Source organism: Daldinia vernicosa (genome assembly GCF_022497035.1).
Source record: "Daldinia vernicosa strain CBS 139.73 unplaced genomic scaffold F5Y00scaffold_4, whole genome shotgun sequence".
NCBI classification, from domain to species: domain Eukaryota; kingdom Fungi; phylum Ascomycota; class Sordariomycetes; order Xylariales; family Hypoxylaceae; genus Daldinia; species Daldinia vernicosa.
In genome coordinates, this window is record NW_025953920.1 from 599,411 (window position 1) to 613,144 (window position 13,734).

Sequence of the window (13,734 nt, forward strand, 5' to 3'; positions counted from 1 at the left end):
GCAACGCAAATGAGTAGAAGAATGCATGGTATCCTCTAAATGGCCCTACTAGATAACTGGCCAACCAAATTGTCAAAATAACTGGTAGAATAAAAAGAGGAACCACCCAATGTCCATGGCAGATATACGCCTAAGATATCCGTAACAAAATCGGACAGTGATTCCGCCATTGTAGAATATAATTTTCAAGCATACCGCCCTTCATCCCAGCTCTATATTCCGTAGGAAGCGCCCGATGTTTTGAAATGAAATACCAAGTTTATACACGAAAGATTCCAATGTAAAGTTAAATTTGATTAATATGCGGTAGACTTCTTGCGGCGTTCAAACATCCGAGAGAATCCACTGCTCTTACTTTCGTTCTGGGCAGGATGCGATATCACAGGCTGTGGTGGTGGCTCGGAATCGCGTAGGAAACTAGCGAGGTCCGACGTATGAGTGTTAGCAGAAACGGCATCCCGTGCTTCGAATTTCTTCATCGGAACACGACCCATCGAGCTGCTGGGAGCGGTTGGTGGTGGTCTGGGATTGCTCCCAAACGTGTCTGCCGAGGTTGGGATGACGATAGGTGTATAGCCCCTGCTAGTGCCAGCTCGACTACTGAGGGACCTTGAATCAGCCCCAAACCCTCTAGGGTTTGAAGCTGATCTGATAGAGCCCCCGCCCGATCTTAGACGTGCGATCAAGTTTGGCGCGCTGGACTTTTTCTTTGGGATAGCAACGGGTTGAGGCATTGGTTCAGGAGGAGGGGGGTAACTGTTGAGGAAATCGATCAAGCTTTCTTCCTTCTTCGGTTTTGGTTGCGGCATTATATCTAATTCTTCGTCTTCCTCGTCGCTAAAATCAATAGCATAAGGATCACGGACTCGTCGTTGTGTCCGCTTCGGTATCATATCATCATCATCAAAGTTATTGCCAGAGTATTGCTGTGCCTTGTTCATTTTGCTCAAGAGTGCGCTTTGGGAATTCATCGACGACGGAGCTGAAGCCTCCGTAACATTCGTTGATGTCTCGCTATTTCGAATATTCGGAATCACCGCATCGATCGCCTTGCCTCCCACAGCACCGGCCATCTGCAATTGGTCTGAGTCCATGGTACTCCTGAACGGGGCAACGTGACGAGGAATCCGGGGGTTATTTGCATTGGTGCTTGGCGGTCCTCGTCGAATAAAATCAATAAGATCCGAGTTTTCGCTACCGAGGTTAACCGTAGCATCCCTAGCTTGGAAGTGAGATCGGTTACTTGAACTGGTCTGCCGGCTATCGATGCTCGCACTCTTTTTCACGTGAGTAGGACCCCTGGGACCCCGGATAGTTGAAATCGAAGCCGCGTGCCCTCTACTATGCTGAACGGTGCGCTCGCCAGGAGGCCCTGTTGATCGAATAAAATTGGCGAAATCTTGCAATGATTCCCCAGCGACTCGCGCCTCCCTCGCTTGCGCGGCCATACCTGATCGGCTTTTCGGTGGAATAGAAGCGGGTGCATTCGAGATCACCTCGGAGAATTTCCCGGCGAAAGGAAGGTCCGTAGGAGGATGGGAACCCAGAGGATTGGAACCGAGATTAGTCTGTTTCGTAAAGGATGCGGTCCTCTTAATAGACGAGGATCGTGAGCGCTCAGTTTGCCTGGTGTCCTCGCTCCTTTGGAACCTATTAGGTTTGGGACTTCCGGTATGCTGAGATGAACTAGACTATATATTCTATTAGATTAGGCCACACAGCAAGAAGAGTAGAGACTTACGTCAATATCCCGCATGTTTTCCGGCGTGAGGGTATACTGCAGGGTTTCCTGACTGTGGATTAACTGCTCAAAATCGCGAGCTCTATCTTCGGAGCGCCGAGGGCTTCCGTCTTCGGAGGTACGGACCGCTTTGAATTTAGCAGACGTCGAAGAAGGCGAGTCGCTTGGCATAGAGCGCGGCATCTTTGGTGATTCTGGCGTACCACGCCGGGCAGGTATATTTGACGCAGTATCGTTGGAACTCGACCGTCCATAAATGGGTCGGCTTGTGCTCCTCTCGAGCAGCGTTGGCATTGGCATATTCCTCGACGATTTTAAGGGAGCCACAGGCTTTTCCTCCAAAGGCGGTTCTGTTGTGGGGCCGCTCAGAATCGACACCTTTGTGGTGGTGGTGGTGGTCGCTGCAAGTTCATATACTTCTTGAGAGTGGACGCTTCTCAAAGGACTGGGATTCCGGGCAGGTTGGACTGCCCCAGAACTGGTCTCCTGAGAATCGTCAAATGACCTCTGAAGGATAACGGCATGCTTCTTTTCAGGTGTCGCCCCCGAATCATTTTCCTCAACAATAGGAGGAGTAGAGATTCTACGAGCAACCAAGGCGGGGTCCTGGAAATCCATAGAACTCGTTCGCGAACCGGCCGTCGGGCTGCGAGGGCTCTGCACCTCAATAATTCGTACCGAGTGTATGCTGCTCGTTCTTACAGGCATAAGAGGAGTAGGCCTGCCAGAGTCTGAGGTAGAAGGAGAGGAACTTCTTCCTCCAATGGATATTCTTGATGAGGTCAATATTTTTGGCTCTTCGGTAAACTCCTCAATTTCGTCCTCTTCAATTTCGGTTAGTGGGACAATGCTGCTGGCCCTCCTTGATATCGCAGGTGTAATGTCGTTATTGACTACTGGAATTAGCCCATCTGAAATAGCTTTTTGCCCCAGCGTCTGGTTAGGTTGCCCGTTCTCATTAATGTTGTCATGTCCGATATCCTTTGTAGAAACGCCATCCATTGTCTCCGCCTTATCTTTGCTTGTATCTTTGTGAGGCGGAGTTTCGATTCGACGGCTAGCGCCCGGAGTGGAGGGATATCGGGGGCGTTTCCGAGAAGGAAGAGACCGTACACGCCGAATTGATGAGTTTTCCAGCGAAGCTCGAAGAGACGCTAGCCTATCCTTTGTTGACGAAGACAATAAGATTAAACTCTTTGGCCGGCCAAAGTCATTTTCCTCCTCACTTTCCTCATCGCTATATATAGCCTCAACATCGCTGTCCGGCAAAGGCACTTCAGCTGGATCCGGTTTCGGAATTGACTTCGGGCCGGACTTCTGATCGGCTTTCTCGCCGGCCTTCTCGCCGGCCGTCTCACCGTCTTGCTCTTCCTGCACACCAAGTGCAGGATCCGAATCTCTAGGTGTCCGAAGCAACTGCACGTGGTCTGTCGCGGCGCTCCCACGTCGCTGGTTGGCCACCCCCGAAGTACTTGAAGAACTACGCGAGAAAGGACGAGAATAGTTAGGCTCTCCGGGTGACCGAATTTTCTTCTTCCAAGCACGCCAAAGTCGGCCGAGAGTTCGATCCAACGCAACACGCTCCATGTCTAATTCCTCAACAACAAGACGTTCAAATAATTCACCGCGTGCTCGCGTCCCTTCTTTCAACTCTTTCTCGCACTTGACGCGTAATCGGTTAAAGGCCGCTTGTCCGGCTATGACGAGAACCTGCTCACCCATGAATTCCACAATCGAGGTCAAGAAGATAGCAACTGCCGGGGATACAACATCGGACATAATGTCATCCGACTCGCCTCTGAGATGTTCTTGTTCCATATAGTAGTCTTCATCTTCTTCTTCCATATCACCCAAAGACGAATAAACCATACATCGTAGTCTCGTTCTTTTCCATACCAGCTCCAAATCCCAATCGACAGGCGCCTCAGTATTTGGAGATTGTACTAAATCATCAATTTCGCCGCCACCTAGGTATTCTCGAAGCTCTTCGTCAGCGTTGTTAATAGCATCTTTAGCAAGTTTCGGTTTTAGTACTTCGCTAACGGCCGGCCGCAGCGCCGATAGCGAAGTGGACTTTGCGACAGAGATTATGTTGAACAAGAGCTGATCGACAAAATTGTTGGCGAGCTGGAGCGCGCCTGGGGAAACTAAGGCAGTCTCTTCCGAAGGCCCAATTCCCATCTGATCGTACCATATTTCGGAATGGCTGTCATGATCATTAGTGACGATTTGCGAAGCGGCGGACGCGGCGATGAACACCGCCTCGGGCGACACAGAAAGAGGGGGAGACATCAGGTTGTGGCCAGCAGTAGAGGGACGGTCGCTCGAAATACTCTGTGTCCTAGAACGAACATGATGTCGCGATGAATTCGTGACAGCAATTGAGGAAGAGCTCGACATGGTGGAGTCGTGTGATTGGAAGGTCTCAATCGGAATGTCCGTTGTAACGGCAGACCCCGGGAGGTCGCCTTGACTAGGATGTGGCGACAGGTTGAAATGAAGAGCTGCAGACTCGCTGTCTGCAAAGAAGGCCCTAGCGGCTTAAGACACAATAGTTGAATTATCGAGCGGTAAGCGCTATAATAAGATGAGATGTCAATGGTGAGTTCTCAAGGGGAATAATAATAATACTGATAAAAATAAAAAGATAGTTTGTAGGAAGGATTGCACTGAAACGGTAGTCGAAGAGAGAGTACGAAGATCATTAGTAAATCGAACGAATGGCAGCTCGCAGGTGAAACATTCCGCGGGGAGACTGGGGAAACCTAAGCGAGTTCAAGATTTGGGTGAAGGCATGTTACAAATGAAAACTATGTCTTGGCTTGAGCCTTTGGTTTCTTCATGAGTCAAGAGTGTTAACAAGACATATTAGACAGCTAGTCAAGAAACGAAAAGGGAACGGGTGGGAGTTTTGGTAAGGCCCTAGATCATCAGTGTGATGACATGTAATGTGATGAGAATCAGCGTAATCAATTGGAATGACTGAGTAATTTGGACAGTTAAATGGCCACTGGACCATAAGAAGTGATAATTCCCCGGAGACCGCACAGCTAATTTTCTTTGATGGTGCTTCCCCTATTCGGTGAACAACATGGGAGAATGAGGCATCAGAGATGAGAGCTAGCCCCTGTCGACAAGGGGGTTCACATCTGGAAGTACTATGTAAAAAGAGTAGATCAAGTAGACAATAATACCAGATCTTACGATCCGGGTATCCGCAAGAGCCTCCGATGAAGACAATTAAAAGAAGCAAAACATAGTAATTAGCAGACATAGAAGTAGCCAACGTACCCTAATATTAATTAGAAAGAAGCGAAAGCGCCACCGAGTTAGCTTAGAGACTTCTTCCGAGTTTCTTCGAGTAGAAGTGAAATGTTCAGTTTGTTAAGATATCATGTTTTCTGTTGCGAAGGCGGGAAGGCTAATGACGTTTGTCGGGAGGTATTCAATATCGGTAATCATCGAGCTACGTGATAAGAAAGAGTCGGACGGATGTTGGAGAAAGAGAAGATGAGCGAAGGACAAAGGGAGAGAAGGAAAATACAGGCAGATAGAAACAAGAAACAAAATGGTGTTCTACTTTTAGCTTACCGGCAACGCGCCAGCGTAGGAATTGGAATTAATAGCTACATTTAAGGAATCTTCGAACGTTTTTGCGACTGCGACTTCCATTACAAGCACTATGGATGGGTGAAAGGCAGGGTACATCCCACCTTGAGAAATACGGATATCACCTACCCTTGTCTTTCATTACCCACATAGACTGGACATATGTAGTCTAGGCTGTAGTTCGTACCTAGTCCACGGTAGCACATCGCTTGCACATCGCCCCATATAAGCCGGGGCTACGAGAACATAATGGAGCTAATTTACAGCTATGTACCTAGTGTAGCTAATGTATGTAATTCCCTAAGCCGAGCTAAGCTCGGATAAGTTTAGTCTTGGCCCCTGTCAATGTTTGAATGTGTTTGCGTGCAGCTCGCTCCGGGGGGACTTGGTCGAAAAAAAGCCTATGTAACAGGTAGGTTGTATACATATATGCACCCCTGAACTAGGGTCTGAATCTTAAAGAAAAAAAAAAGATATCGAAGTATTCTGGGCCCTCGCGACGCACATCAGAACGTGCAGGACGTAAATTTATATCTATATACCTATCTTTAGGCCTTTCCAATGGGTATCGTTTTCGGTATCCAAGATATATAACTATTCGATTTCTTCGTTATTATTTTCGATATGTGATAACTAAGCATAAACACAAGCAAAACAAATCGACCCGGATAGGCTCCCATAAGGTTTGCGATGCCAAGTATACAGATGTTTCAAAAGTTGAACCTCGGAGATTTATTGTGTGTGCATGTAAACGTGCTACCGGTAGCACGTCCACGAAATGTTTACCCTTCGCTCCGATGGGGAGGGGTTTCCCTTCAACTTATACATCAAGTCTCCGTACATCAGGCAAGGTGTCACGTCACAACTTACGAGTTATAATTTACATAGTATAAACATCGAAAAGAGTCGTCCATCAATACTAAGTAGTGCCTTTTGAATTAGCTAGCTACCAGCAGCCCAAAAACGACGATGGCAATACCTAAGGGGGCTAGACCCTTAAAGGTGGCGGACGAACAGAAACGCGCCGAATTTTGATATTGCTCAAGGAACGGCGAAACCCACAGTGGAGGCCATGATCTCGTGGGTCGCGTGTGGGAAGTGGATGAACCTACATGCATACAATACATATTGGTGCCTGTGCCTATTCGAATCCGGTTGGTGATCCCGAACTACAGGGCCAGCCATGTGCTAACTGTTTATAAAATAATATTTCACAAAGCCAATTAATTCGTACATAATGAGTCGGCTGCGTCGTTAATTAACCGAGAAAAGGCATCAATCAAAATCTACATTACGGACTTTGAAGTGGTGGCTTGTACATATAATATCGCACTGGGGTGAGATGATAGCTACATTAGGGGCTGCGCCATCATCAAACATGTGTAGAATGCAACAGAGACATTCTTGAAGGCACAGTCAGACATCCAATGGTGGGTTTATAAAATTGAGGGGGCCAAAGAAATATAGCCTTGTGCATAGCATTTCTCGACTAATATCCTCCGAGCTTTGAGTTCCATGATGATGGCTGACTCTCTTGCTTCGAACAGTCCTCCAGTCTATTGGTGTCACGGCATCTAGAACGCCACCAAATAAGATGTGGAGGGATAGGCTCTAAGTTTCGTAGGATGTAGGATTCTAATGCTAGCCCGGGTTTCCAAAATATGTCTCTTGACGCAACCCCAGAGCTTGCTGACTGCAACCCATCTGACGTACATACAGCCCACCATATATCGGCATGTGTTATTTATGTCTACCGCGTGCCAAAGGTTTGCCGATCTAGAATAGCGAGCAGGATTCGCTAAATCCTTTACCTATCCATCCTACCATCAAGAGCAACATGAAATGACAAGTCGCATACTTTCGGTCCGTCTTAATGGGTACGTGCTATTTATTCAAACAACAAACGCGTGCCATCCATGTTCACTCGCAGAATCGAAGCATCTCAAGCCGAGAATAATGGCAGGCTACGGTACGATCTTCCCGATAGGCTCGAGCGTTACCATAAATACATATAGAGTAGTACACTACGGTAAGATTTAAAGCGCACGGCCACCGAACGATCCGAGTTAAGTGTCTGTATTTACTTCTTAACCGGTCGTTAAACCCCATCTTCAGATGGAGGGTGCTTATTGCAGCGTACCATTCTCAATCCTTCCAAGCCACCGTTCTGCACTTTGCCACAACAACCAACGGATGCTTACTGCATTAGAGGCGTGTTGCCGACTGCTGTGAATTGGGGCAAACCCCAAGATGTCGGCTATCCTTCGCAGCCACGTAAGATCTGATCTACGTATATTCCTAGTGTCGATCCCAACTACGGTGAATCAATTCCAGATATCTCACACATGATAATACATAACGTTGCTTTACCTCATCATTGAGGGTCAGATATCAAGAACGATGATAGTAAGAGCTATTAAACGCCGCAATCCGCTGTCCGGCTAGAACCTTGACGCGGACACACTTCGTAAGCAGCCGGGCCGGGCACTTACGCAAGCTTCCTACCGATCCGACCGATCCGTTTCGGAGATGCGTATATCCCAGCCAATAAGTACCTATATATCAACCTCCAAAAGCCAGTCATCCTTTCGAAGCTTACGATATAAGTGGTCTGACAGTTCTCTTTTCCAGAAACCTGGTAACCGAAGCACCTTACCCAGAGAATCCCTCAAGTATCTGCCTGATCGCTGTAACACCAGATATATATTTTAAATAGCGTCGTATGATTGTGGGATAAAGAACACCGATAGTAATATATCCTAAGTTAACTATTAAATATTGATCATCCTAAGCTCACCCAAGGCATTTTCGATCACTTATACTTCTACTATTATAACTTCTGTAGAGAAAGTTTCTTTCCCGGCTTGTGGTTTATACATACCATTCAGGATAATATATATATTGCTATCGAAGAAGTGCTTACGACCGACTAGTACCTACCTATACCCGGCCGGCGAAGCAACATTGATTGAGCTTAAACAAGGCTAATTTAGCGCACCAAGTACTTGGAACCTAGGGCTGGATTATTATAGGGACAATATCTACCAGCAAGATTGGGACCACGACGTAAAGGGATACAAGCGTGCCTATCACAAGGGCATCGACTCCTCAACTGCAGCCTCCCGACGACCAACGGCTTCATATAAGTACTGTGCCACGTTAAATCATTTCCACCGCCTGACCACCTCACACCACGTCTTCCGAAACAATAAGACGACTATTCCCTCGACGGGTATCTCAGATGGGCATTGCCGGGCTCCCAGCCAGCCACGCATTACAGCATCCTTCCATGCATCTTCGACGCAAGCCGGCTTTGGACATACATAGGCTACCTAATGCACGATTCCTCGCGGCGGGATTATACCTAGCCCTGCACGTAGCCATATTATTACCTTGTCCAACATGTCTTACCTCGTAGCCAGCCTGTTGTCGGATTTGCTCGCGTTTTGGGTGTTCTCGTGAATGTAGGACATCAACGCAGTGCTACGATGGTTGAGGAGTAGGTGGTATAGCGATGTTTCTTTAAAAAGAAGCGTATTACTAACATGTACTTCTCCTTGCCGAATACTGCCTTGTCGTCGATTTTAGTTTGGGGGCCACTTGGAACCCAAGCTCGAGAACTAGTGAATGGACTTGAGTCATTTACGAAAAAACTTGGGGGCTGTCTATCCATGCGTGTAATCGATGTAGCGGTGCCTTCATTGGCTATTAGATGGATACACGTCATTTATTTGTTCTAAATCTTGGGGTGGCTTGCGGCTGAATGCTTATTTCATGCATTTCGGTACCCTTTAGAGATACATCCATGTCTCACACCTATGTATTCAAGTACAGTGCTACCACCTACCTTGAGAACAGCAAACGGAGGCGAGAAAATACCACAGAGCCTACTCTGATAACCCATGATATCACCCTCGCTATAATCATGTAACCACATCAGCACGTGAATTTTAAGAGAAATTGCTTGTCACCACTTATATTGATGGTCATTTTAACCCACCAAACACATATTAAAGAGCCATAATACGCCCCTTATTACCACACAGACTCAGTCTTTAGGTGGAATATGAAACCTATTGAATATAATACTACCGTGAGAAATGAGCTAACGGTGCTCACTTGTGTATAGCGACTCCTCGTCCTCTAACCCCGATAACCTCCCCCGAGGTATAACGCTAGCTAGCTGATGAAGGATATAAAACAATATTAGAAGATGGGATATTAACAGTGATTATGTACATACTATGTTATCGATAACTCGACGTATTGCTTCGTCGCATATCTTCATATGTCCATTTACCAAGGGTATATACTAGCCTACAAGATGGGAGAAGACCAAATCAGCTATTATAGCTGGGCTGTCATTAGATTTTGTAGGAGAAGGTTTCTCTTCAATAGGTAGTAGGTACATAATCGTATGCATCTAAATCTCTGTTATACTTCGTGCTGCCTGAGGGTATGGTTTAATCTTTCATGGCACTTTATCGCAGCGGCGGCGGTTGTGCCGTTTAGGTTCTCTTTGGCCTTGTTAAGCGACTGAGAAGGGGTGGAAGTCGAAGACATGATTTTAGGTTGGTTAACTAGGTAGATAGTGATGATGATGATGATGATGACGATGGCCTTGATTCCCATTGTATCCCTGCGGAATCCACTGTTGGATTTTTTAGTACTCCACTAAGAGTATGTTGTCTTCCAGGGGTTTCCGCTGAAGGCCGTCTTGATGGACGACCCCCCGTTGAAGGCCGTCTTGTTGATGGGCTTCCAATTGGGGGCGGTCCCACTAGAGGGTGTCTTGTTGGAGTTGAAAGCCCTGTTGGAGTTGAAGGCCCTGTTGAAGGCTGTCTTGTAGAAGGGGGTTCTGGTGAAGGACTTCCTTCCGAAGGAGCTGTTGTCGAAGTACCCGAGGATGACCAATCATCAGTAATTTCATTGTCGTCGTCGTTAGTTGGAGCGTCATTTACAATGCTCCTCCACATATATGAAATAAAATCGTCTTGTTCTTCTGGAGCGTCATCGTAAGTTTCTGGCGATTCATCCAAACCTCTTAATCCAAACCTCTTAATCCAAACCGAAGCAAAATGTGTAAAGGAGGGCGGTGATTAGGATTTTCCGCCATGCAAGCGCAGACTACGGTGCACAGCGCATGATCAACGTCCGTTGGGGTTGGGACGAGGGCGGTGGCTTCGGTTCTATATCTCCTCCCACCCCACGTATAAAGAGATTCTTCGCTCCCTGCGTCGCGTCCACGGTTTAGGTTAATAAGTCCGAGCATTATCTATCAAGCCGTTAGTTTTTGATTAAGAACTAGACTACCTACCTGTTAGGGCAAAATACGCACTCGCCCAATGTCATAGATATTTTGATTGTCTGCATCCTCAGATGGGGGGTATTGCTCTGTGCCACCAAAGTCGATAAGCTTTAGTATTGGTGTAATTGTATGTTCGTCATCGTCAGGAGGCTCCCCGAGGAGTACTGTACTCATGTTAGCGAGTTTACCACCGCATATAGCCTGGGTGGTCAATATACTGTTGCCTTGATGGAGGTCGCCGTGTACTATTCCTGATAATTCCACGTTTCTTTGTGCTTCTTCGCGGGAATCGGGCCACTAAACCCGATGAATCAGTACCGACTGGTAGATACTTACCTACCTAAAGTACCCAGGTAGGTAAGGTAGGTAGATATTATGGATGTCACATACGGCCATAGCTATACAACACCTTACCACTATGCGTTTGATTAGCCTGATATTATAGTATATTATATAATATCAAATGACTTACGACATGTGAAAAACCTCCAAAGAAGACGGTTCGGCAACCTTGTTCCTCTTCCTATCATTATTCTCGCCTTTGTAATGAAGGAAAGGAGTTCTCCATGTTCCAACCATTCCAATATAATCCAATCCCTTCGATCCACCCTGCCGCTTAAAGGATTATTTGGTAGATTAATAAGTCTTACTATATGCAAGTTATCTTGCAACATCTAGTATGTTTTTTAATATTAGTTTTCGTGTCACTTGAAAATTCCATTCTCGAAAGTGCAAACCTCAAGGTGTCTTTTCTCGGCTACCAAGTTAGCCCTCGCACCTCTGGCTCCATTAACATGTTTAATTACAATGTTTTCTAAATCCGGGAGAATAGGGTCCTTGATCCGAACGCGCATCGTAAAGCTATAAGAACCGGTTCCAAGCAGCCCCACGGGTTCAAATCGTTGGTCCCTTAAAAAGACACTTCTAAGCAATGCGGCCTTGTTTTGTACCGCGCTACCTAGTCCGATATTTGCCATATTTATAATATGGCTTTGCTAACAATTGCGGTACAGGATTTAAAGATTTGGTTATTTATATAGAAAGAAAAAAAGACAATGGTTTATATACCTATACGTATATCTTGTATACCCGTTTTACTGTTCCTGTTCCGGTGGCATTGATCAAAGAACTTTGAAGCCCCTTTCTTAAGGCCACCCCTTTACGTGGTATGATAATGGCTTTATCTCTCTGCTTTAGCCACAACGCATGGCCCATGTCATTATACCTACAAGGTGTCAAGATGTAAAATTAAAAATATTTATGATTAACTAAAAAATAGCATAGCTAAAAAGGTATATCGAATCGAATTTTTAGTTTGGGGTCACTTGGGATAGCACCATGCTTTTAGATGCATTGAGCAAGCCAGCGCAGAGCTTCTCCATATCCCTGCTTATCGGCTACGGAGCACATGAAAAGCCCTACATTGTCACGTAGGATATTGTCAAGACCTAGCTGGGAACGAAGTTCGACATCTGATACAGCGTTGGGATGGTCGATCTTATTTCCTAGCACCAAAAAGGTAACATTGGCTAACTCATCCATGGTAAGAAGAGCCCATAGCTCGGCTTTAGCTTCGGCGAAGCGCTCGGGATCCGCGGCATCGACGACAAATATAATCCCGCTAACCTCCGGGGTGTAATCCCTCCAAAGGCGTCTGGCTTGCTGGTGACCCCCAAGGTCGAATGTGGTACACACAGTATTGTCGATACTGAGCTCCTCTGAAGTTGGATGCTGAGTAGGTTCTAGGGCGCCAAGGCGATCGGTGACGAGTCTGTACAGTAGTGTTGTCTTACCAGAGTTGTCGAGTCCAAGAAGAAGCAGCTTTGCCTGCTTGTCAAGGAAGCCAAGTGAGACCAAGGCTCCATGAATCCAATTAATGAAATCCATGATATCTGAAGAAACGTTTCAATGTTCTTAGAGAAGCAAGATTGGAAAGAGAAAGGGCAAATAAAGTCCTTGTTACTGGAAGACTATTTTAGCTCTCTAAGGTGATTGGACAACACATAATCTTATAGTTTCTGGCGGATAGGGATATTAAAGGCTTTGTTTATTTTCTGTCGAAGCTCAATATCTATGGTCAAAAACTACACACCTGAAATAAAACAAGGAAGACAATATTTTTTCTTGTTAACAATCGGCTCTGGGGATTTTCGGCCGCTGTGTGATAAAACCTCTCGGTTGTAACCTCACTCTTAACTGCCTTCTTTAGGATGAACTACGTTAAATCCACCATATACTTGTCGCCGTTATCTCGAATCTTGACAGCTTATTTCTTAAGGGCTCTTTATTAACCCAAAAGCACAAATCGTGCCCCCCCTATACATCTAGGAGCTTCCTCTGGGGAGGGGGTCGTTATTTGCTTTTCTTTATCACCAGTTATGCTAAACCAAAAACAGGTCTGGCCGCGCCACAAGAGGGGAAACAAGAGACACTCAATTTATTCAATTTCTTAGGGACCAGAGCATACCCATCGATCCGTGTATTACGACTGATAGAATCGAAGCCTCGTAGTTTCGACCTTTTAACTCTTGATCGTCTGTGATCCTCCAGCTTTAGAAGTACCTAACCTACGCTATTAACGGTCAGATATATTAAAGATGCAACGATCCTAGGTAGTCGTATCCTGTTCTTTTATCCATGCTTGAATTTATCTATCGATATCGAAGAAGATGGCCGGGCCACGACCTCCCAATGCTGAGGAGATAGCGTGGATGCTTGAGCATGCTGATGATAATCGTGGTCCTAATTTTATCGCTTGCACTACCGTTGCTGCGTTTATAGGTACCCTCTGTATTGCCTTACGTCTTTGGTCACGACATATACAGCAAGGCCGTATGCATCTTATGGCCAGCGACTGGTTTGCAGTGGCTGCGTGGGTATGTGTCTCTTCTTGATCCTGACGTTTATACGGCTAATCTTCTAAGGTGTCCTTGATTGCATATGTTGTCTGTGGCTGCCTCGCAACTAGGTACGGGTTAGGACGTCATGTTATCTTTATTTCCGATCTTCGTCTCTACTCTATTGTGAGTTTATATCCTTACATTCTATCTATCCCAGGATTTTATACGTAAGGATA

The 13,734-nt window shown here is 46.0% G+C and overlaps 4 protein-coding genes across 4 annotated transcripts; all 4 read right to left on the reverse strand.

The window, feature by feature from the left end:
- Window positions 1-110: 110 nt before the first annotated feature.
- Window positions 111-4,360, reverse strand: F5Y00DRAFT_134509 (uncharacterized protein). Its single transcript, XM_048004259.1, has 2 exons — window positions 1,742-4,360; window positions 111-1,691 (listed from the first exon to the last, which is right to left on the reverse strand). Exons 1-2 carry the CDS (start codon window positions 4,139-4,141, stop codon window positions 297-299), a joined length of 3,795 nt encoding a protein of 1,264 aa, XP_047869121.1. The 5' UTR covers window positions 4,142-4,360; the 3' UTR covers window positions 111-296.
- Window positions 4,361-5,169, reverse strand: F5Y00DRAFT_134508 (uncharacterized protein). The gene has a single exon (XM_048004258.1). The coding sequence runs from the start codon at window positions 5,013-5,015 to the stop codon at window positions 4,581-4,583; it is 435 nt and encodes a 144-aa protein (XP_047869122.1). The 5' UTR covers window positions 5,016-5,169; the 3' UTR covers window positions 4,361-4,580.
- A 5,225-nt stretch (window positions 5,170-10,394) lies between these two features.
- F5Y00DRAFT_257851 (uncharacterized protein) lies at window positions 10,395-11,054 on the reverse strand (the record flags this gene model as incomplete). Its single annotated transcript, XM_048010616.1, has 4 exons — window positions 10,395-10,625; window positions 10,689-10,822; window positions 10,877-10,955; window positions 11,049-11,054. 4 exons carry the CDS (start codon window positions 11,052-11,054, stop codon window positions 10,395-10,397), a joined length of 450 nt encoding a protein of 149 aa, XP_047869123.1.
- A 948-nt stretch (window positions 11,055-12,002) lies between these two features.
- F5Y00DRAFT_250885 (ARF/SAR superfamily) lies at window positions 12,003-12,545 on the reverse strand (the record flags this gene model as incomplete). The annotated part of the gene is made up of 1 exon (XM_048009781.1): window positions 12,003-12,545. One exon carries the CDS (start codon window positions 12,543-12,545, stop codon window positions 12,003-12,005), a length of 543 nt encoding a protein of 180 aa, XP_047869124.1.
- Window positions 12,546-13,734: the final 1,189 nt, after the last annotated feature.

What these genes read in the sequence shown, in the direction of transcription:
- F5Y00DRAFT_134508 (XM_048004258.1), bottom strand. Translation starts at nt 5,015, where the DNA reads ATGTCTGCTAATTACTATGTTTTGCTTCTTTTAATTGTCTTCATCGGA.
- F5Y00DRAFT_134509 (XM_048004259.1), bottom strand. Translation starts at nt 4,141, where the DNA reads ATGTCGAGCTCTTCCTCAATTGCTGTCACGAATTCATCGCGACATCAT. An exon ending in AAAACATGCGGGATATTGAC is followed by an intron (nt 1,692 to 1,741) that starts GTAAGTCTCTAC and finishes TAGAATATATAG; the next exon opens with TCTAGTTCATCTCAGCATAC.